At 32.3% G+C, this 23,626-nt stretch overlaps 1 protein-coding gene and 1 pseudogene across 1 annotated transcript; one reads left to right on the top strand and one right to left on the bottom strand.

Moving 5' to 3' along the window:
* Positions 1 to 483: 483 nt before the first annotated feature.
* LOC143062562 (uncharacterized) lies at positions 484 to 3,768 on the bottom strand (annotated as a pseudogene).
* A 5,094-nt stretch (positions 3,769 to 8,862) lies between these two features.
* Positions 8,863 to 23,022, top strand: LOC143062561 (uncharacterized). Its single transcript, XM_076234226.1, has 12 exons — positions 8,863 to 11,138; positions 12,156 to 12,296; positions 13,667 to 13,741; positions 15,675 to 15,893; positions 18,955 to 19,135; positions 19,408 to 19,526; positions 19,896 to 20,114; positions 20,863 to 21,128; positions 21,299 to 21,434; positions 21,804 to 22,022; positions 22,764 to 22,944; positions 23,019 to 23,022. Exons 1-12 carry the CDS (start codon positions 8,891 to 8,893, stop codon positions 23,020 to 23,022), a joined length of 4,008 nt encoding a protein of 1,335 aa, XP_076090341.1. The 5' UTR covers positions 8,863 to 8,890.
* The last annotated feature ends 604 nt before the right edge of the window (positions 23,023 to 23,626 follow it).

Here is a 23,626-nt window from a genome sequence, read left to right as displayed (position 1 = left end):
TTGCCACTGTAGAGTTTTTGGCATTGATGTTACACTACTGGTTTGTTGGTAGTTGTTCAATACAAACCGGGCTGATCTTTGCTTGCACACTTTCTTATTTCTGTATGTTAAGGTTGGTGAACGGGTCCCAGACTGGGCATGCATACTCAAGCAATGGTCTTACTAGCGTTGTGTAGCATACAGCTTTTGTCCGTCTATTTGCTGATGACTGCGTACTGTACAGAAGGATCCAAAATGATGCAGACTTGCAGTTACTACAAGAAGACATGAACAACTTGCTCAGATGGGAATCTGATTGGCAAATGGAATTCCATCCCAGAAAATGCAAACTGCTACGCGTTACCAACAAGCGCAAAACCACATCTAACAAGCTACAACATTCATGGGCACAATTTAGAACTGGTTGACTCAGCAAAATATCTAGGCGTCACAATCCACAAAACTATTAATTGGAACACCCACATAGAGAGTATAGCTAAAAAGACTAATTCAACCAGGGCCTTCATCCAAAGAAATCTTCAGCACTAATGAAAGCCGATTTGTTAGAAATAGGTGTAACGTGTGGTTTTTTCTTGTTGGAAAAGTGACTATCTGTTCCAGGTGGTTGTCTTGTACTAGGTCGAGGAAAGTACTGTTTATTCTTATTGGATTCTGATGGTCCGTGATAGATTGTGTTTTCCAGCATATATTAGGTAGATTTATATCACCCCCAAGCCAAACAACTGATGATCTGTTTTTTCTTATCAAGTTGTCTACTGTAAGTTTAATTTTCTCCATGTAGTTAATGTTACTGCTAGGTGGTCTGTTAATACTACCAATGATGAGAGATTTGTTGTTATGAAGTGATATTTTAACAAATATCGACTTAGTGTCATTTTCTATGTCTACAAGCTCACTGATGTAGTCTGATTAATTTACTGCTACAAGAACTCCCCCATAGTCATCCCATCTATCCTTCCTGTATACAGTGTACCCGTCAGGGAAGATCTCAGAGCTACTGATGTCATTACGTAGCCAAGTCTCTGTTCCTATCAGTATATTTGGATTTGCTGAGTCTAATAAGTTGCAAAGTTCTTCTTTTTTGTTTTTAATACTCTGGAAGTTGACAACTAGTACTTTTGTGTTCTTTGGTTTTTGGTAGTTGTTCCTATCTGTTTTATTTGTTTTTATTGGAGACGAGGTGTATACTGGTGGACCTGGACTCGCGGTTACATTTGAGTCAGATAAATGTTCAAAACTGTTTGATGTATTCACCATAAAGGACTCAAATAAGCTGGATGAAAAATTTGGCATGCCACAAGTGACGCAGTGCCATGAAATATTTGAGCTTATTAGAGCATTATATACAGGATTTGACATGTGCATGCATTCTGCATGGTACCATTTGCTGCAATCATCGCATGCTACTCCTCTGTCCTTCCAAGTAACTGCTTTGTAACAGACCTGACAAGGGTATTTTGGAGCCCTGGGACCAGGGTTTAATTCTATATCAGAAGAATTTGTTAGAAGTAGAAGACTAAGGTACAGGAGTGTGTGTTGACCTGAATGTTTTACAAGTCTGATGTTCCTTGGTTTCCGACTATTTATTTCTTCTATACATAGTTAGATAAACTGTATAATTACACCTTATGTAAGAATCCTGGGTTTTGATTGGTTGATAGACAGTGTATTTTTCACCAGTTTACTGTTATCAAATGAAGATCGTTAATTTTTTAACGCCGCCGGGGTATTTATATCATGTTCTTGAGGGGTATTTGCGAAAAATACCAGTCTTTTTTCTTTTTTTTCCCTGTAATCATATTTTATTAAAGAAATCATTATATATATAGCTACAAGGGTAAAGACATAAATACGAAATATACAAAAGATTCAATAACTGGGATTAGGAAACAAGAGCAGTGCTCTTATACAAATCCGTCTCCCTAAATTCGAAAATAAAATTACAAGCTATGAACACATGCTGAATAGCAAACGAATAATTATGTAACAAAATACAGTCAATGCTTACAATAACAAAAGGAATATTCATAAGAAAAAAATATATAGCAAAGGAAGGAGGTGAAAGGTGTTTTTAGAAAAATGAGAATGTTATTAAAAAATGAAACAATATTTTTTATATAGGGGAGGAGTGAGTAATTAGAATTATTTGATTGTGGATGTGAATCGATTGCTACTTATAATAAAGTTTTGCACAGCTTTAAATATCAGTATGTTTTGTTCTACTGTGAGTCTATAGGAGCCAAAAAGTAAGACATTAGTAGAAATTTTGATTGGAATCTGTAGGTTGTGAATGTGTTTTTGGCGAGGTACATTAAATATTTTGCATTTTAATAGATAGTGATCTAAGATATGAGGCCAACTTAACTGTATCGGTTGTATCCTTTATCTCTAGTTCGATGGGATATATGCGTTCAACATAGTCACCAAATTTTGAATTATTTAGTGAAAGAACATCATCTATATAGCGGAAAGTAGAGTTAAAGGATATTGCTAACTTCTTATCTTTCTTCCTAAGAAGTTCCTGTATGAAGTCAGTCTCATAATAATAAAGAAACAAGTCGGCAAGAAGAGGGGCACAGTTTGTTCCCATTGGAATGCCGACAGTCTGTTGAAAAAAACACGTCCTCCGAACGTAACAAATATGTTGTCAATCAACAAATCAAGCATCTTGATGATGTCATTTTCAGAGAATTTTTTATTTGAATCAGAGTGATCCTTTACAAAGTAGGATTTATCCCTCCCTAAGACAAGATGATACTTGTATCTACGTTGGCCATTCTTTTTTATGAAACAAAGCAATACCAACTCTTTCAATTTGTCTTTTAGTTTGAAATGTGGAATACTTGTGTAAAGCGTAGAAAAGTCAAATGTTTTAATACTATTACAAGATGAAAGAGAGTAAGATTGTATGTACTCTAAAAGATCTTTGGAATTTTAACTTATATCGATTTAACGATGTATAAATATAGAGATAACGATATAAGTATATCGATATCACGATTTATTTTTTTATCGAAATAACGATATACATTGAGATAACGCTATAACATTATTTTTTAAGATCCCCTATGGGCTTCCGAAAATATCAGTACATTTCTAAAGATTTTCCATAAGATAAATGATTTTCTATAACAACACAGTCCAAGTACACTTTCATAGTTAAACCTGGGACATAATATATAAGTAAGATAGTCCCAAGTTAAACTAAACTTGAAATTTAGGGAGACGGATTTATACAAGTTTATCCAAACTTGTTTCCGAATCCCATATTTGAACTTTATGTAACATTGTAGTTCTTTTATTTATATGAGGCGGACTTTAGGAGAACGAAAAAAAGCTAGCATTATCCTTTAACGTCACTTCTCGCTATACAGATGATGTCCTTTCACTAAATAACTTTGGTGACTACGTTGAATGCATATACCCTATCGAACTAAAAATAAAGGAAACAACAGATATAATTAAGTGTGCTTTATATCTTGAGTTACCTATATACATTGACATTGAGGGCCGTTTGAGAACAAAACTTTACACCAAAAGAGATGAGTTTGACCGTTACGGGATATCTGTTTCATAGATGAAGACGGATATGTTCCAATCGTCGTAAACAGAATCCAGCCCTTCAATTCCCCGAATTTAAACTAACGAATAAGACTTGTGACATGGTTTGTAATTACACGAGCAGCAGGATGAGTGTCAGATGAGTAGCAAGATCAACTAACCCTTCCGTAACACCGGAGATCGTCCACAGTTTTTGGTGGGATTCATGTTAATCAGTCTTATTTTCTATATGTTGTGTTTTGTATGCTGTTGTTTGTCTTTCTGTCTTTTTTGCCATAACTTTTTCAGATTATTTTCAACCTATGAGTTTGAATGTCCCTTTGGTATCATTCGCCTCTCTTCAATGTTGTTTCGATATATATTTGAAGTTTGTTAATATGATTGACAATCGAGGATAATTTCAGTAAATGAATTATCAAATATTCCTTTTCTTCAACAACATTTGTATTATAGACCGTTTTCGTCGAATTTCAAATATTGCAAATCTTAACTGGATTTTCCCCTATCAATGTTTTTCCGAATTATTATTTTTTTCCAAATTTCTTTACGAATAATGTTTTAACCTGTATTTTTAAATAATGAAAACTGTAGTTTTTACTGGATTTGAATTTTAAAATCAGAATTAAAATAATAGAGATATTGTTGATAAAAAAAATCTTGCATATCACTGAATAAAATGCAAAAGCGTTGTTATATGCCAAGTTATTGTTCCAAAGACGTTTCTGTTTACTAACCTCTGTATTGAAAACTAAAATCTTATTTGTTTCTATAAACATATTAAGAGAGAAGTTTTACTGCTGACAGTTTCATTTGTTATTCTCCAAGTTGTACTTCAAAAAACTAAAATAAGATAGAAATATTACCTAACATCTGGTTTAAAAGAAAAGTGAATTTATTTTGTACAAGACTACAATATTCTAAAGAAGTGATTAATAATTTGGACAGTATCATTTTAAATCATAATAGGATTATACGTACAGGCATTTTCTGAAACAAAATAGAAGTAAACAACACATGTTATAAAAGATACATACCCTGTCTTTTCTTTGTCTATTTACGATCCTCCAATTTAATCCTATTATTTCAAAAGGAAAGAAAATTCGTTTGTCAGCTTTGATAAAGATGTTCGATTATTTATATATGGATATATAAACGTATACAGAAAGAAAAGCTCACACTGGCATATGCAGCCGTGCTTTCCTTATATCATGGTCTGGAGAAATATGTAAGTTAGCTTATAGTATTGTATCAGACTAGAACATATATGTTATTTAGCTTATAGTATTGTATCAGACTAGAACAAATATGTTCATTTTGCTATATTTTATTTATCTACTGATTTATCAACCTAAATTTGACCATCTTAACTTTTTCCCACTCATTGTGCTACTAAATTATTATCTTTCCAATTTCTTTTCAAATAATATTTTAACCTGTATTTTTTAATAATGAAAACTGTAGTTTTTACTGATTTTAAAGTGTAGGATACAAAAATTAGAAATAATGGAGATATAATTTATCAAAAAGTAACTACTTGATAAATTACAAATCTTGCACAATTAATGTAACAAATTCACAAATCAATCAACAAATACAATAAATCTTTTTCTGTTAGAAATTCATCAAAGACTCAAAGACCAGTATAATTATAATCTGACTTAAATCATAGAAAACAACCATTTGAAATAAAGTAAAAAGAACGACATCCTATTGATAAGTGTAAGATCTGAGAAAAAAAACGCAACAATTCTATCCTAGAATGACGCATACCTTTTTTTGTTGTTGCGCTATTATGCAAGGTATTTTACACAAGTGGGTGCATTTTTGTAACAAACGGATGCTCTCTCCTAGAAAATGTCTTATCATGAAAATATTCTTTGTCAAGCATTTCAGGATTGATATAATTTTAAATAACGGCAATTGTTTTAAAGCAAGAAATGTATCTATTACAAACCATAAAGCACAAAGGTGTGACTGTTTTACATAAGTAAACCCTGCTGTAAATATCTGATATTGTATGTATGAGTAGTTATTTGAAAACTCGAAACATATATAAATATTTATTGTGGTTTATAAGGATGTTCGCTTTTGAATTTTTTATTTTTTCTCTCAATATTGAGGAATTCCTCATGTTACTCTATAACCAAACATATACCTCAAATATACAGCAGAAACACGTTTTTAGATATATTTTTTTGTGTGTCTACTACATTTAAAATACAGTTAATATCGCAACACATTTGTTCTGATGTATTTCAATTGAAAGTTATAGAAACATGATTTCCCCGTTCTTCCTTTTAGTTTTAAAATATGTATTATTTTGAAACCATACACAGATGTCTCTCTCCTTTTCACGTCATGTTGATTTATCGTAGTTTTTCATTGAAAAATACTTCGTGAACATATTGTTATTTCGAATTTTACCAACACACACCAATGAAAAAGATATTTATAGTTTGATCACGTTGAAATACTTTTGACGCTTCTTTTTACATTATATTCATTACACTTTCACAAACAATGACGAAACATTGGAATAAGCAAAACGTACAAAAGTTGTTTTTCTTGGTCTGGTTAAGAATATTCATATTTCACGTTTGTCAATGTCTATAATTTGTTTTTCTAAAATATTGTGAGTACTTATTGATCAGAATCATTAAAAATAATACCTCTTCATTACTTACCATTGAGACTAAATCTGAGACATATTTTGCATAAAAAGGATTATATATATCTGCCATATTAATTTGTTTTTGTACGTGTTCAATTTCTATCATTGGTAATTTAATGAACACAAATAAATTATTCAATTGTAAAAGACAGATGTATGAGTAATAAGTAAAATAAAAAAAATACCAAACTCCGATAAAAATTCAAAACGGAAAGTCTCCAATCAAATTGCAAAATCAAAAGCTGAGGCATTTTCTTCTGTAGACAATGGTGGTGTTAAACTGTTTTTTTAGCCAGTCAAACCTCTCTCTTGTATGACAGACACATACAATTCCATTATATTGACAACGATGTGCGCTCAAAACAAACAGACATAACACAAACAGGTATATAGACAAAGCACATTAGCAAAAATAAAAGACAAGAATACAAAAAAATTACTCTAGCACAATAAGACAATGTCGGGATGTATAAGTACCATGCCACGTTAAATGAATATTACCAAAAATAGACATATTTGTTTTTCGTTTATTTTTTGTACATAAATTAAGTCGTTATTCGTTTGAATTGTTTTACATTTGTTATTTCGGGGTCTTTTGCAGCTGACTATGCGGTATGGGCTTTGCTCATTGTTGAAGGCTGTACGGTAACCTATAGTTGTTAACTTCTGTGTCATTTGATCTCTTCTGGAGAGTTGTCTCATTGTCAATCATACCACATCTTCTTTTTATATAAACAGTAAAAGTAATATGCACAAAGACAAATAAGAGACTACTATAGCACTTTATTTAAACGATACTCAACGTCAGTACATAGAATCTATACTTCAAGACCATCTTGTATTATTGTGAAGTTGATACGGAATGTTTATCAACAAGGTCTTGGTATCTTCAGATGAACTTTTAAACAAAAAAGTACTAGCATGTCATTCTAAACAAAGCAGAAGGAAACTAAATAATTTATTACAGTTTCAACGAGAATGCACATCAATATCTCATTATGTTGTTTTATTTTGATGCAGATTTATGTTATCGTAACGTAAGGCTATGTAAAGAAAGTAATTACAAAATTAGGGGATCTTATTAAGATTCTACCCAGCATAGAAAGTGATACGATATTTTTCTTGTCCAACAATTGAATGCTTAAAATGAATCAGTCGAGACTGGACAGAGAGTAATACAACAGGTATTATCGAACTTCTATAAGTCATTTACAACTAGAAGAATCAAAATCCTTTAACAGAAGCAACAACGGCCTCATTGTTATTGGTATATGCTTTTGTATACATACCACTATTAAAACCCATGAAATCCTTAACGATACATACACGTTGTGAGCAAAAAAAATAAAATATATATGCAAATGTTTGATGACCAATAGCCTGCACTGGAAATTGTGTGCCAACTGTGCATCTATACCTGGCAACAAATAACATGGTGATTTTACTTGTAGGAGAAGCTTATCAGTAGATCATTACTGTAACATCTATTACCGATGGAAATGGTAAGGAACTAGGTAAGTATGGATGCTTTGATTTTATTATAGTCTTAAATTGGTACATTTGTATGTTCAATCTTTATTGTTTTGAGATTAGAAGTAAGACAAAAGAGAACGACTGCCAGATGTTTCTTTGGTTAACCATGGAACAGCGACGGAAATTATTTGAAATGGTCGGAAATGTTTCATTATGGCTTACCATGGATTTGTGAAGAACATGATGTCAAATAGCGGCAAAGGGTTCACTATGGCTTACAGTGGTCCAACGAAGAACATTACATGAAATGGTAAGTAGCAAGGTAAGTATAGTTAATGACATAAACATGTTCTAACTTTTTGACAGGTACACTTTTGATAGAACGAAATTGTTAGGAATTTCTACAGGAATTGCCAACACAGATGGATTCCTGGGTATGTATAAACAGGTAAACATACTTTATTAATTCTATTACTTTCAGGTCAATAAGGTATGTATAGTAATTTAAGCCTTGCATGCCTGTAACATTAACATTTTATTACACGCTGCCTCAGGATGGTACGTATTATTCTTCATACTTTTAGGAAATAATTATTGTTTATTCATTTTAATCATGGAACTGCAGCTATTGAGTATGTTGTCCAGAGCCTTACAAAGAAAAAAAACCAACAACATACTCATACTTGTATGTTCACTATCGTGTTCATTACTGTATATATTCATTATCTTGTCTCATGGATTTTTTTATTTCATCATATTAATGCTATGCGTATTACCATCATATCATTTTATTAAACATACTGCCAGATCATGTGTAGACAAGGAAACAGCAAGCTCTTTTGTACATATTTTGGATCAAAGTTCTTTTTTTGGCAGACAATTTAAAAAAAAAACAATAATGGAAATGTCACCAATGAGTTTGTTGTCCAGAGCCTCACACAATTTTTAAATGTCATAACATTCTCATACTGGCATACCTTCATTCTAAATATTAATTATCAGCATGTTATAAAACTTGACGAAAAAAGACCTATCAAAACGGAGTTTGCTGCTTTCGTGCTTCACCACTGCTTTCATTTTTTACCAGTTTAAAATTAAAATAGCATTATTGTTTCGTTTTGTGACATGAATAAGAAGAAACGATTAATTAATGAAAAGCAACACAAAATAACCATCAATAATTATATGGAAAGAAATCATTTGCCTCTTTTCCCAACAGAACCCATAACAACAGCTGAAGGTGTAACAACAGGAGCTACTGGAACTGTACAAACCACAACAAGTAGTCCAACAACAGAGACATCTACCCGAGTTGTAACGTATTCTGAAACAACACCATCCCTATCAACACAAACTAGTCCAACTACACCAACAGAACCTATAACAACAGCTGGAGGTAAAACAACAGGGGCTACTGGAACTGTACAAACAACAACAAGTAGTCCAACAACAGAGACTTCTACAAGAGTTGTAACATATTCTGAAACAACACCATCCCCATCAACAACAACGAGTCCGACTACACCAACAACAACAAGCATTCCAACAACAGAGACATCTACAAGAGTTGTAACATATTCTGAAACAACACCATCCCCATCAACAACAACAACAACAAGTCCAACTACACCAACAACAACAAGTATTCCAACAACAGAAACAACTACAAGAATCATAACTCAGTCTGAAACACCATCACCATCAACACAAACTAGTCCAACTACACCAACAGAACCTATAACAACAGCTGGAGGTAAAACAACAGGGGCTACTGGAACTGTTCAAACAACAACAAGTAGTCCACAAACTGAGACAACTACAAGAGTCATAACTCAGTCTGAAACACCATCCCCGTCAACAACAACTAGTACAACTACACCAACAACAACAAGTATTCCAACAACAGAGACTTCTACAAGAGTTGTAACGTATTCTGAAACAACACCATCCCCATCAACAACAACAAGTCCAACTACACCAACAACAACAAGCATTCCAACAACAGAGACAACTACAAGAATCATAACTCAGTCTGAAACACCATCACCATCAACACAAACTAGTCCAACTACACCAACAGAACCTATAACAACAGCTGGAGGTAAAACAACAGGGGCTACTGGAACTGTACAAACAACAACAAGTAGTCCACAAACTGAGACAACTACAAGAGTCATAACTCAGTCTGAAACACCATCCCCATCAACAACAACTAGTACAACTACACCAACAACAACAAGTATTCCACAAACCGAGACAACAACAAGAATCATAACTCATTCTGAAACACCATCCCCTTCAACAACAACTAGTACAACTACACCAACAACAACAAGTATTCCACAAACTGAGACAACTACAAGAGTCATAACTCAGTCTGAAACACCATCCCCATCAACAACAACTAGTACAACTACACCACCAACAACAAGTATTCCACAAACTGAGACAACAACAAGAATCATAACTTATTCTGAAACACCATCCCCATCAACAACAACTAGTACAACTACACCAACAACAACAAGTATTCCACAAACTGAGACAACTACAAGAGTCATAACTCACTCTGAAACACCATCCCCATCAACAACAACTAGTACAACTACACCAACAACAACAAGTATTCCAACAACAGAGACTACTACAAGAGTTGTAACATATTCTGAAACAACACCATCACCATCAACACACACTAGTCCAACTACACCAACAGAACCTATAACAACAGCTGGAGGTAAAACAACAGGAGCCACTGAAACTGTTCAAACAACAACAAGTAGTCCACAAACTGAGACAACTACAAGAGTCATAACTCAGTCTGAAACACCATCCCCATCAACAACAACTAGTACAACTACACCAACAACAACAAGTATTCCACAAACGGAGACAACAACAAGAATCATAACTCATTCTGAAACACCATCCCCATCAACAACAACTAGTACAACTACACCAACAACAACAAGTATTCCACAAACTGAGACAACTACAAGAGTCATAACTCACTCTGAAACACCATCCCCATCAACAACAACTAGTACAACTACACCAACAACAACAAGTATTCCAACAACAGAGACTACTACAAGAGTTGTAACATATTCTGAAACAACACCATCCCCATCAACACAAACTACTCCAACTACACCTACAACAACCAGTATTCCAACAACAGAGACTACTACAAGAGTTGTAACATATTCCGAAACAACACCATCCCTTTCAACACAAACTAGTCCAACTACACCTACAACAACCAGTATTCCAACAACAGAGACTACTACAAGAGTTGTAACATATTCCGAAACAACACCATCCCTATCAACACAAACTAGTCCAACTACACCAACAGAACCTACATCAACAGGTGGAACTCCATCAACAGGAATAGAAACAACTGTCGAGTTTACTAAAACTACCATAAGAGGTAAAAGTAATTGATTTAAATTATTCATTTTTATGCAATATTACACGCACGCCTTCAACAATGTGCATAACCCATAACGTTTGCTGAATTATAAAAGGCCCAGACATGACAAAATGTAAACATTTCGAAATTTTTACGGCTGATTTTATTAAAAAAAAAACAATAAATGCAAAGCACTTATGACAGACAGTAACGACTTATAACCTCTGAAATACAGGCTCTCGATTTGGGACAGGCATATACAGAATGTGACGGTGTTGAACATATCTGTAAGGGCCCAACCCTATCAAAACCTTGGACAGTCTTGTAAAACACGACATGAGACCAAACTGCAGAAATCATTTGGAAATGTATTTTCTTATTAGAGCATCATAAAGCACTTACACAATTAATAGAAAGACAAAGTACACTAAGTACCGATCTGAGAGTTACAGAAAGCTTAAAATGGCCAACAGATCCAATTTTCTAGAAGACTTTTAATACTTTATTAAAAAAATGTATGAAAAATGGCATCGGATATTTCGAGAAATATGAGGGGAGGACAAAATAGTCTTAATCAGAAATGAAAAAAGACATACAACTCCATAGCGAAAAAAGACGTAAAGGCAAAAAGTAAAATCACAAAAATACTGAACTTAGAGGAAAATCCAATCGGAAAGTCCATAATCACATGGCAAAGTCAAGACAACTGAGACAAGGAAAAAAAAGGATGCAACAAAAAACAAGATAAAAAACACATTAGATTCTTCTGAAGGGTAGGCAGTTTCTGCACCAAAACTGATATTACATGTAACCGCGTTACTCACAACCATTTACTTGGAGTTGCATAAACAAGCACTAATATTTTGTATATATAATCTCTTTTATAATAGTTGTTGATGATTTTACACTAATTATGTATACAGATTATATACGTCATGTCTGAAACATCTTTTGATTTTCTTGAGGTTATAAAATTCATAATTGATAACCAGTTTAACAATAACTTATTGTTATAACGATTATATGTGATTTTAGAAAGTACAAGCTTCGGTACAACAGGATTAATATCAACAGAGGGAACAACTGAACGAGTAACAACTGCTGGTGGTACAACGGCAGCGACGACTAGGCGTCAAACAACACACATGAAAACAACAAATGTCAAAACATTACCAGGTAAAATCTCCTTTATATTCACACGTTTGACACGTTTTGAAAAAGTTATAAAGGTTTCACATCATTCATCCAAATTTTACTAAAATTGTACTATACTTTTGGTCCCTTTGGATCAAATACTTCAAACATGTTTCGGTAACTATACATTAGTTGCTTTTGACTATGTGTATGATAAAGATTAATTCTGAAAAGTGCTTCGAACTCTTACAACTTGCCATCTATTTTTAATATGCTCCTATGAAATGAAGGTATTTCTATATTTTACAAACCATTTTTGTAGTTCTGCAGATATAATGTTTTATTTAGAATGTGACCAAGTACATCTATGAGAGACTATTGCAACCTTAACATTGTTATGTTAAAAAATGTATTTAAAATGTTATTTGAGTATGATTTTAAATTTTTGGTGACGTTGTACGCTTATAGACTTGTTTATCATATATATTCACCCTATGTACATCCTTGAGAGATGCATACACATGATGAAGCTAGTTTGTCTAAAATTTTAAAATCTAATCGAACTTTTTAATGTATTTATTAGAGTTTTTAAGTTATATTCTTAGACATTTATATATCATATATATATATATTATTACTTTAATTATCAGCACCTCAATTTTTAAATCATTTGCGGAAGCAAATTTTTGTTTTTCCCTCGTCGGGATTCGAAATAATGGTATTGGGATACCGAGAAAACTCTGTCTGCACTGTGTCTCGCGCTTTAGACCACTAGGTCTCCCATAATGAACTAATAATTCAATTTTCAGTGGCTTAGTGTAACCTTTCATCGTCAGTAGAATATGCATATATATTACACACACACACACACACACACACACACACACACACACACACACACACAAAGACAAGCATATATTTTTTTCATACAAGACCACAATCTCAAGTTATTTATATAATTCTGTTGGAGATACAGATAAAACAAACATTCTCTGTTCATTGACAATAATGACCAAGCAGTTCACAAGGGAAACCTTCATTCCAATATAAGATGTGTACATTTTCAATTTCTATTTTGAAATATGATATTACAGATGACACTAAACAAGGAAACACTATTGACAAATTAAAAGAAAATAAATTTGTGATGTTTCTGTAGCGTAGAAGAACCGTTTCATATCATTTGAATAGGAACATAAAGAACTGTAAGCACATACTACAGTTAAATATCATAAATTGAAATCCGTTAAACCCTTTTAACAAATTTAGGAATGTAAACTTTGTGAAAGACCTTTTCATTTGAAGTTAAAGATTAAGTCTGACATCGTTGATTTTAATTCTATGCATGTTTATTTATAAAAATTCATAAAGCTTTATAAAGACAATTCAATATAGTTTATATTTCTTTACAGAAACAACAACAAAACCAATGCAAACAACTCACACAATACCAAGATCAACCACAACGCCTTCCTCAACAACAAGTGGTATGCATATTATTTTCCACCTTCAATTTATCTAGCTTTTACCTGATACGATGCTAAACAATTCAAGTATTGTACTTTCGTAAGACCTACTATTACTATTTTTAACCACTTTTCCATATATCTATAATACTAAAATAACGAGGTCCAATTTGTCAGCCGTCATGGGGTAAAAACGACAAATCAAAGGATTTAACTTTATATACAGCTAATATAGGACAATGGTGTTGATTAAAAATTACACCACTCCATACCCTTTTGTTTTTCCTATAATTAATATTGCCAATAATTAACAAGTCCGGGTCGAATGCGATACCGATATCAATAGTGATAGTATATTCACATGTTACCTATTACCTGATCTGTACGTTCCGCATCTGACAGGCGCACCACCAAACGGTGTATTTAGGATTTTGCTATATACCCGGGTCATAATCACAGGGTTGACATTACTAAATTCAATCATTGTCACAATGTTGTAGTATTTTAATTTAAGTATGACTTTCTAAGATGACAATAGGAATACTAAAAATCTGGACTTAAGATAATGCGTATAGATACAGTTTTCAATTTGTTTGCCGGCATGACATAAAACATCGAATCAAAGAATTCAACTTTTTTTTATAAAAAAACTAATACAGGACAATGCTGTTGATTAAAAAATACACCATTCCAGGCCCTTTTGTTTTCTAAATAATTAATATTACCAATTTATTATAATTGACAAGTTTCAGGTCCATGGGTCGACGGTTTTAAACAGAAAGATTTTGAAAAAAGAGAAAACTGTACATCTTATAATCGGCATGACTTTATCAGTTGACAATACCAATACTTAAATAAGACTTACGCATATTTATACACTTAAATTCAGTCACAGACCCGCGATATCACGGGTTTGTTCTAGTAAGATATGTTCTAATAACTAGTTCATAGATACGGCGTATTCTTACCACTTTACCATAGGTAAGCCGAATTTTACCCACTATACTATAAATAATCCGTATTCTAACTAATATAAACTATACCACGCATTTTACCGTAGATAAGGCATATTTTAACCACTATTCAATAGATAAGGATCTGTTTTTTCACCATAGATAAGCTGATATATAACCATTGTACCATAGATGAGACATTTCCTAATTGCTTAACACTATTTTCGTCATTTTGAGTGACATTAAAAGGCTTAAATTTAGTTTAGTTTATCAGATAAGCTACAAATCGATATTTATAACTTTGGCTCAATGCTAAAGATGAGGAACAAAAATGATAATCCACATATGAGATCAAATTTATTAGTAGTGGATCAGTGAGTTTTACTTGTTTTTAACATAAAAAGTTGTTATTTGGATAAGTTTTTTTTTTATAAAAGCAAAAAACAGTTAAATGCTATGTTCAAATATTATAATCACCTGTTTCTTCACATGCACTGCAAAAATTACCCTTTACAGTAATTTGAAAATACTACATGCTTCTTGAAATGCATAAGACATAGGCAAACATAAATCGGTTTAGTTTTCTAAATGGCCCTAGACACGGATAAACCATTTAAATTAGCATTTATCAACCGTAAGAAAACTAGGTATTAAATCGCAAGGAAATATGTTTACACAAACAAAATATACGAGAAGGATCTCTATAAGATAAACACATGCAGTGCTCCTTAATGATCATAGCAAAAGTTGGGATTGACATGAAATGAAATATTTGTTATACTCTTATAAAATATCAAGTGTAGCGCAGAATGTAATTCTCATACCTAAACGCATCATATTTGTTCTTAATTTAAACACAATATAAATCTGTTAAAAGATAAACTCAGTTTGAAGCCATCTTTACTTTAACATAACCTTTTAAGAATATTTTGCGTTAATGCTTAAACAATGTTTTACAAAAAGTTTCTGATATATTCTCACACTTTTTTGAACTTTTTCAGAATCAACTATTGCTATTACTACAACAGGCCCTACCACACCATCGACACAAACAACTGGAACCAGTGCCGTAACAACTCCAAGTGTTAGTAGTTCTATATCGACACAACCTAGTACTACCACTATCACTACAACACCATCGTCAACTACAGAAACAACTGTCATAACAACTGAAACTACACCAAAAGTTTCTTCAACAACAACCGTTTTGACAACAACAGGTAATTTCTTTGTCATTTATACTTTTTTTGTTCATTTCGGTGTTAACGAGTACTGTCGGGTGGTATGCTATATTGTACTGTCGATGTTTGTGTTAACACCCAGTCTCCCATAAAACCATGCAAAACAGTCCACAAGGGGGGTCATCAGATTCGATTGAAACTTTATGCGCTTAAACATCTTTATGAAAGAAGTTCATATTAAAAATATTTCATCTGGTTCCCATGTCTTTTAGCTTGGAGATGCTGTAATTGTACCGGGAACCAGTTTTCCCGTGTTTAAGGCAGTATTTGTCTATGAAATTGACCAATTTCAACACCCTGAAACTTATAAATGCAAAAAATAACGAGATAAAGAATGATGATTTATTGAATAATCAAGTGTTAAAGCTTTAGAAACTCATCAGTACATACATTTTTCAAGAAACAGTGTGTGGATTATTACAAGGGAGATAATCCAGTAAAAAATATTTTCAGAAAATCATAAAAAGTACATATTTTAAAAGCTATCCAGCCTTTGGTCCATTAAAAATATTAGGATAACTCACTTTGTTTTATCAATTGGAATACTTAATTATGCATTTTAGCTAATACACTTGCTGGGGTCTCTTTCAAGTACATTGTAGAATTCTTCTCAAAAAATGCCTAAATTTACATTTTCTCTCTATAAATCAATGAAATTTTTATATGTAAGACTACCATCATGTTTATGTCCACATGTTTTTATATTGAAATTGCAGATTTTCAACTTTTTGGGACGGGGCCAATCGTGTCGCTTTGACACATCTAGTTTTAAAATTATAGAGGTCCATTCACTTAAACCAAATGTGTGTTTTTTTTTTGCAGTCGTATAAAAAGCATACAATATAAAAGTAAGAAGATGTGGTACAATGTATTATAATATGTTCTTTTTTAATTTTTTGAAGAAGTTTTACATTTTTCTTGTGCCTTTCAAAACTAATGTCTTCCCTGTAGAGTCGAGGGGTTTAAATAGGACGTGAGTAGCATAATATATAGTACAATTAATTGGTCTAGTCATGATATAAAATTATTAAAGTATATAGTTTATAGGCGGGTATCTGAACAGTGTTTATAAGGAGACCGAACTCCAGCAAAAACATCATTGGTGTACTCTAAGGTCTGATTGAAAAATATATATGATTTAAAGTAGGAATATGAAAATATTTTAAGCTATTTAACCATCAATTGTAGATAGGGGCAGGGCGTGACCCCCATTACGAACTAGAAAGTCAATTAAGATTAAATATGGGTTACACATTGGGTTCTGAATTTTTTAAAAAGATAAGTCTAAATAGTAACATCATTATATGAGAAAGCGGAACATGACCACAGGGTAAACCCTTAGCTGTACTACAAAGGTCTTGCCCGTTCTGTGGCCTAAAAAATAAAATTGCTTACTCCATTTTAATTGTGATGTCTCATAAGTAATCAGTACACTTCTCTTTCATATTGACATGTCAAGACAGAATGTTGTGTTTTAGGCTGACATTAAGTAATATCTATTTGACCTTGACCTTTTTTTACCTTGAAGGTCAAATATCAAGGTCATTATCCATGGTACACAACACATCATATTAAGGTGCTGACATTGTGTGTCAGTAATTAAAAAAATCTTCAAGGAAGAGAAAAATGTGTGCTCTACTAAAAAAAAACTGGTGAAAAAAATCAAATGTTTTGACCTTGAGGTCAAAGGTCAAGGTCAACTGGAAGTTTTCATTATATGAGACATACTGTCTTACTGTAATACACCTTCATGCCAAATATCATGAGATAGTGTCAAAAGATAAATCAGTTTTCATGATTGAATACACAGATTATTGTGGAAAATATATGAAAATAACACATTTTTATTCCGTTGCCATGGTAACGGAGTAAGAGACCCCAGCTCAAAAATCATAAAACTTGTAGTACACATGTAAACCTTTATAGAAATATTTAAAACATTTAAAAAATCAAAGTACTTTATGAGATTTCATGTCCTTTTGAGGATCTTTTTACCAAGTATCCAAAATATGCCCAAAATGCCCTTTTTGGACCGGTCAGCCTAAAAATTTAGCTATACTCGAGCTTTAACATTTTGTCAAGTTTGGAAGGACGAATGATGCTTGTTATAAAAATCAATTCAAATACCAGTTAAACATAACCTTATCTAGCATATTCAGAGCAACAAAATTGTGATATTTTTGTAGATTTTTTTGGAAATTCAGGCATTTCCTGTAGATGGCGCTGTAAAATCTAAAAATAGCTTAAAATAAAATTTTAAAGTTAGATTTTTTTTTCTCTTGACTATCATAACATGTGTGCAAAATTTCATTTCATTTGGTTGATATGTCATGTGGACCCACTTATAGGCATTTTGCATGGTTCTTTCAAAGACTGGGTGTTAATACACATTACTGTTAACTTAGAAATTATTGCTAGCTTTTTATTATTGCGAATAATGCATCTGGGTGAATATCAAAATCAAAAGAACTGGCATTCTGATATCTGATACATTAATCAGCACGCAATTATTCCGGAAAACGCAAATTATTCTCTTAAATTTTTCCATTCATCAAAATTTACAAAAAATATATATGAACGCAAACATTTCAGAATGTAAATTATTCCTTTTCTGTATTGATTTATAAAACAAATCAATAATCTGAATCATTCAGACCAATTTTGACTTCAGACTATTCTCTATTGTAATAAATTGAGTTTTTGAGGTCATTAATTCTGTTTAAACTGATCAGCGAAACTATGGATGTTGACGAATATCCAATATGACTTGTTCAATGTCGATGAAGACTTTGCTTTTGCGTAAAATGTAAAATTACTGAGTGTGGAAAACAGCAATCAAATATTCTTTTAATTGTTCATTTAATCATTTAAAGTAGATCTACATTTAAATCAATGAAAACAAATTAACCGTCAAACTTCAACACTTCAAACAATTAATATATATATCTCCAGTATCTGATAATGATTGTAATCCTGTATCTGTACTCATTTAAATGTTGTCTTTTGATTATACACGAGGATATTTCTTTGTTTATTACAGAGTGCGTTAAAGTCATGTTGGATGGAGCACAACCATCTGATGTCACAGTAGGTAGTTCTTCTAATGCTCCAGGGGATCTACCATCAGATTCACAGAAACCAAAAGGATGGAGTCCAGCTGATACAGACGAAAACCCTAAACTAATCTTTAAGATAAACGATGAAGATGATACATCACAATTGTACTCCATAACTTTTGATGAAACCAATGTTGAATCTGTAATTGTGAAAATTAAACAGGATACAACTGTAATAGATAGAATACCTGTAAGTAATACGATCTTTTATTTCGACCATCTTTAGAACGAAATATTGAATAATAAAGTTTCTGTTAAAAAGTACATTTATTAACCAGCGCATCATAATAATTCTCAAACAAAAACCTTAAGCAACGAGATGACGCATAGAGGATCATAGAAAATGTCTTTCTCCTTCAGGTTGACAACTTTGACAGTCCTATCAATCTAGGTGGAAAACCTGGGAATATCATCGAATTGATTATTAAACCAGACACTACTGATGAGTCACCAACAATTAGTAATGTAGTTATTAAGGCATGTTTCGAAGAGATTGGTAAGTAATCATTGATTCTATATATTATTTATATATTAATGAACATTTTTCTTATAAAAGAGTGTTTCGTTTCATTATCTTCTTTTTTTCAGAGTAGAATAAGTGGAAATATCACTCTTTCCGTTTTGTATAAATTGATGTTGTCAGTAATACAGTTTTCAGTAGTATATGCTTTTTACCTTGATGGCTGTATTTAGACATCTTTGAATTGATGAAATTGTTTGTTGTTTTGGTAACACTGCTTGTTTGGAATTCTTAGTTTTTTTATGGATTCAAATTGATGACTCATTTTTTTCAGTTCTTATGAAACACGTTTTGTCATTGTATTTCTTTTATATGTTCTGATATATTTTGAATCATTTTGCACAGAAACAACTACTGCTATTACTACAAAAGCCCCTACAACATCAACGACACAAACAACTGGAACAAGTGCCGTAACAACTCCCAGTGTTAGTAGTTCTATATCGACACAACCTAGTACTACCACTATGACTACAAAACCATCGTCAACTACAGAAACAACTGTCATAACAACTGAAACAACACCAAGAGTTTCTTCAACAACAACCGTTTTGACAACAACAGGTAATTTCTTTGTCATTTATACCTTTTTCTTTATTTCGGTGTTAACGAGTACTGTCGGGTGGTATGCTATGTTGTACTGTCGATGTTTGTGTTAATACACATTACTGTTAATTTAGAAATTATTGCAAGCTGTTTATTATTGCGAATAATGCATCTGGGTGATTATCAAAATAAAAAGAACTGGCATTCTGATATCTGATACATTAACCAGCACGCACTTATTCCGGAAATCGCAAATTGTTCTCTTATTTGTGTCCATTCATCGAAATTATGATGTATGAATGCAAACATTTCAGAATGTAAATTATTCCTTTTCTGTATCAATTTATCAAACAAATCAATTATCTGAATCATTCAGACCAATTTTGACTTCAGATTATTCTCTATTGTAATAAATTGAGTTTTTGAGGTCATTAATTCTGTTTAAACTGATCAGCGATACTATGGATGTTGACGAAAATCCAATATGACTTGTTCAATGTCGATGAAGACTTTGCTTTTGCGTAATATGTAAAATTGCTGAGTGTGGAAAACAGGAATCAAATATTCTCTTTTAAAATTGTTCATTTAATCATTTAAAGTAGATCTAAATTTAACTCAATGAAAACTAATTAACCGTCAAACTTCAACACTTCAAACAATTAATATATATATCTCCAGTATCTGATAATGATTGTAATCCTGTATCTGTACTCATTTAAATGTTGTCTTTTGATTATACACGAGGATATTTCTTTGTTTATTACAGAGTGCGTTAAAGTCATGTTGGATGGAGCACAACCATCTGATGTCACAGTAGATAGTTCTTCTAATGCTCCAGGGGATCTACCATCAGATTCACAGAAACCAAAAGGATGGAGTCCAGCTGATACAGACGAAAACCCTAAACTAATCTTTAAGATAAACGATGAAGATGATACATCACAATTGTACTCCATAACTTTTGATGAAACCAATGTTGAATCTGTAATTGTGAAAATTAAACAGGATACAACTGTAATAGATAGAATACCTGTAAGTAATACGATCTTTTATTTCGACCATCTTTACAACAAAATATTGAATAATAAAGTTTCTGTTAAAAAGTACATTGATTAACCAGCGCATCATAATAATTCTCAAACAAAAACCTTAAGCAACGAGATGACGCATAGATGATCATAGGAAATGTCTTTCTCCTTCAGGTTGACAACTTTGACAGTCCTATCAATCTAGGTGGAAAACCTGGGAACATCATCGAATTGATTATTAAACCAGACACTACTGATGAGTCACCAACAATTAGTAATGTAGTTATTAAGGCATGTTTCGAAGAGATTGGTAAGTAATCATTGATTCTATATATTATTTATATATTAATGAACATTTTTCTTATAAAAGAGTGTTTTGTTTCATTATCTTCTTTTTTTCAGAGTAGAATAAGTGGAAATATCACTCTTTCCGTTTTGTATAAATTGATGTTGTCAGTAATACAATTTTCAGTAGTATATGCTTTTTACCTTGATGGCTGTATTTAGACATCTTTGAATTGATGAAATTGTTTGTTGTTTTGGTAACACTGCTTGTTTGGAATTCTTAGTTTTTTTATGGATTCAAATTGATGACTCATTTTTTTCAGTTCTTATGAAACTCGTTTTGTCATTGTATTTCTTTTATATGTTCTGATATATTTTGAATCATTTTGCACAGAAACAACTACTGCTATTACTACAAAAGCCCCTACAACATCAACGACACAAACAACTGGAACAAGTGCCGTAACAACTCCCAGTGTTAGTAGTTCTATATCGACACAACCTAGTACTACCACTATGACCACAACACCATCGTCAACTACAGAAACAACTGTCATAACAACTGAAACAACACCAAGAGTTTCTTCAACAACAACCGTTTTGACAACAACAGGTAATTTCTTTGTCATTTATACCTTTTTTTTTATTTCGGTGTTAACGAGTACTGTTGGGTGGTATGCTATGTTGTACTGTCGGTGTTTGTGTTAATACACATTACTGTTAATTTAGAAATTATTGCAAGCTGTTTATTATTGCGAATAATGCATCTGGGTGATTATCAAAATAAAAAGAACTGGCATTCTGATATCTGATACATTAACCAGCACGCAATTATTCCGGAAATCGCAAATTGTTCTCTTATTTGTGTCCATTCATCGAAATTGATATATATGAATGCAAACATTTCAGATAAATTATTCCTTTTCTGTATTAATTTATAAAACAAATCAATAATCTGAATCATTCAGACCAATTTTGACTTCAGATTATTCTCTATTGTAATAAATTGAGTTTTTGAGGTCATTAATTCTGTTTAAACTGATCAGCGAAACTATGGATGTTGACGAAAATCCAATATGACTTGTTCAATGTCGATGAAGACTTTGCTTTTGCGTAACAGGTAAAATTGCTGAGTGTGGAAAACAGGAATCAAATATTCTTTTAATTGTTCATTTAATCATTTAAAGTAGATCTACATTTAACTCAATGAAAACAAATTAACCGTCAAACTTCAACACTTCAAACAATTAATATATATATCTCCAGTATCTGCTAATGATTGTAATCCTGTATCTGTACTCATTTAAATGTTGTCCTTTGATTATACACGAGGATATTTTCTTGTTTATTACAGAGTGCGTTAAAGTCATGTTGGATGGAGCACAACCATCTGATGTCACAGTAGATAGTTCTTCTAATGCTCCAGGGGATCTACCATCAGATTCACAGAAACCAAAAGGATGGAGTCCAGCTGATACAGACGAAAACCCTAAACTAATCTTTAAGATAAACGATGAGGATGATACATCACAATTGTACTCCATAACTTTTGATGAAACCAATGTAGAATCTGTAATTGTGAAAATTAAACAGGATACAACTGTAATAGATAGAATACCTGTAAGTAATACGATCTTTTATTTCGACCATCTTTAGAACGAAATATTGAATAATAAAGTTTCTGTAAAAAAGTACATTTATTAACCAGCGCATCATAATAATTGTCAAACAAAAACCTTAAGCAACGAGATGACGCATAGATGATCATAGGAAATGTCTTTCTCCTTCAGGTTGACAACTTTGACAGTCCTATCAATCTAGGTGGAAAACCTGGGAACATCATCGAATTGATTATTAAACCAGACACTACTGATGAGTCACCAACAATTAGTAATGTAGTTATTAAGGCATGTTTCGAAGAGATTGGTAAGTAATCATTGATTCTATATATTATTTATATATTAATGAACATTTTTCTTATAAAAGAGTGTTTTGTTTCATTATCTTCTTTTTTTCAGAGTAGAATAAGTGGAAATATCACTCTTTCCGTTTTGTATAAATTCATGTTGTCAGTAATACAGTTTTCAGTAGTATATGCTTTTTACCTTGATGGCTGTATTTAGACATCTTTGAATTGATGAAATTGTTTGTTGTTTTGGTAACACTGCTTGTTTGGAATTCTTAGTTTTTTTATGGATTCAAATTGATGACTCATTT

This window comes from Mytilus galloprovincialis, chromosome 2, assembly GCF_965363235.1.
Source record: "Mytilus galloprovincialis chromosome 2, xbMytGall1.hap1.1, whole genome shotgun sequence".
Taxonomy (NCBI): Eukaryota; Metazoa; Mollusca; class Bivalvia; order Mytilida; family Mytilidae; genus Mytilus; species Mytilus galloprovincialis.
Note: the sequence above shows the minus strand (reverse complement) of the source record. Positions and strands in the feature narration are given on the sequence as shown.

Bases quoted from the DNA above. Each gene is read 5' to 3' on its own strand.
- LOC143062561 (XM_076234226.1), top strand. From the start codon at position 8,891: ATGGAAAGAAATCATTTGCCTCTTTTCCCAACAGAACCCATAACAACA. The intron at 19,136-19,407 runs GTACTCCATAAC...CAACTTTGACAG, and splicing joins GAAGATGATACATCACAATT to TCCTATCAATCTAGGTGGAA. The intron at 21,435-21,803 runs GTAAGTAATCAT...CATTTTGCACAG, and splicing joins GGCATGTTTCGAAGAGATTG to AAACAACTACTGCTATTACT.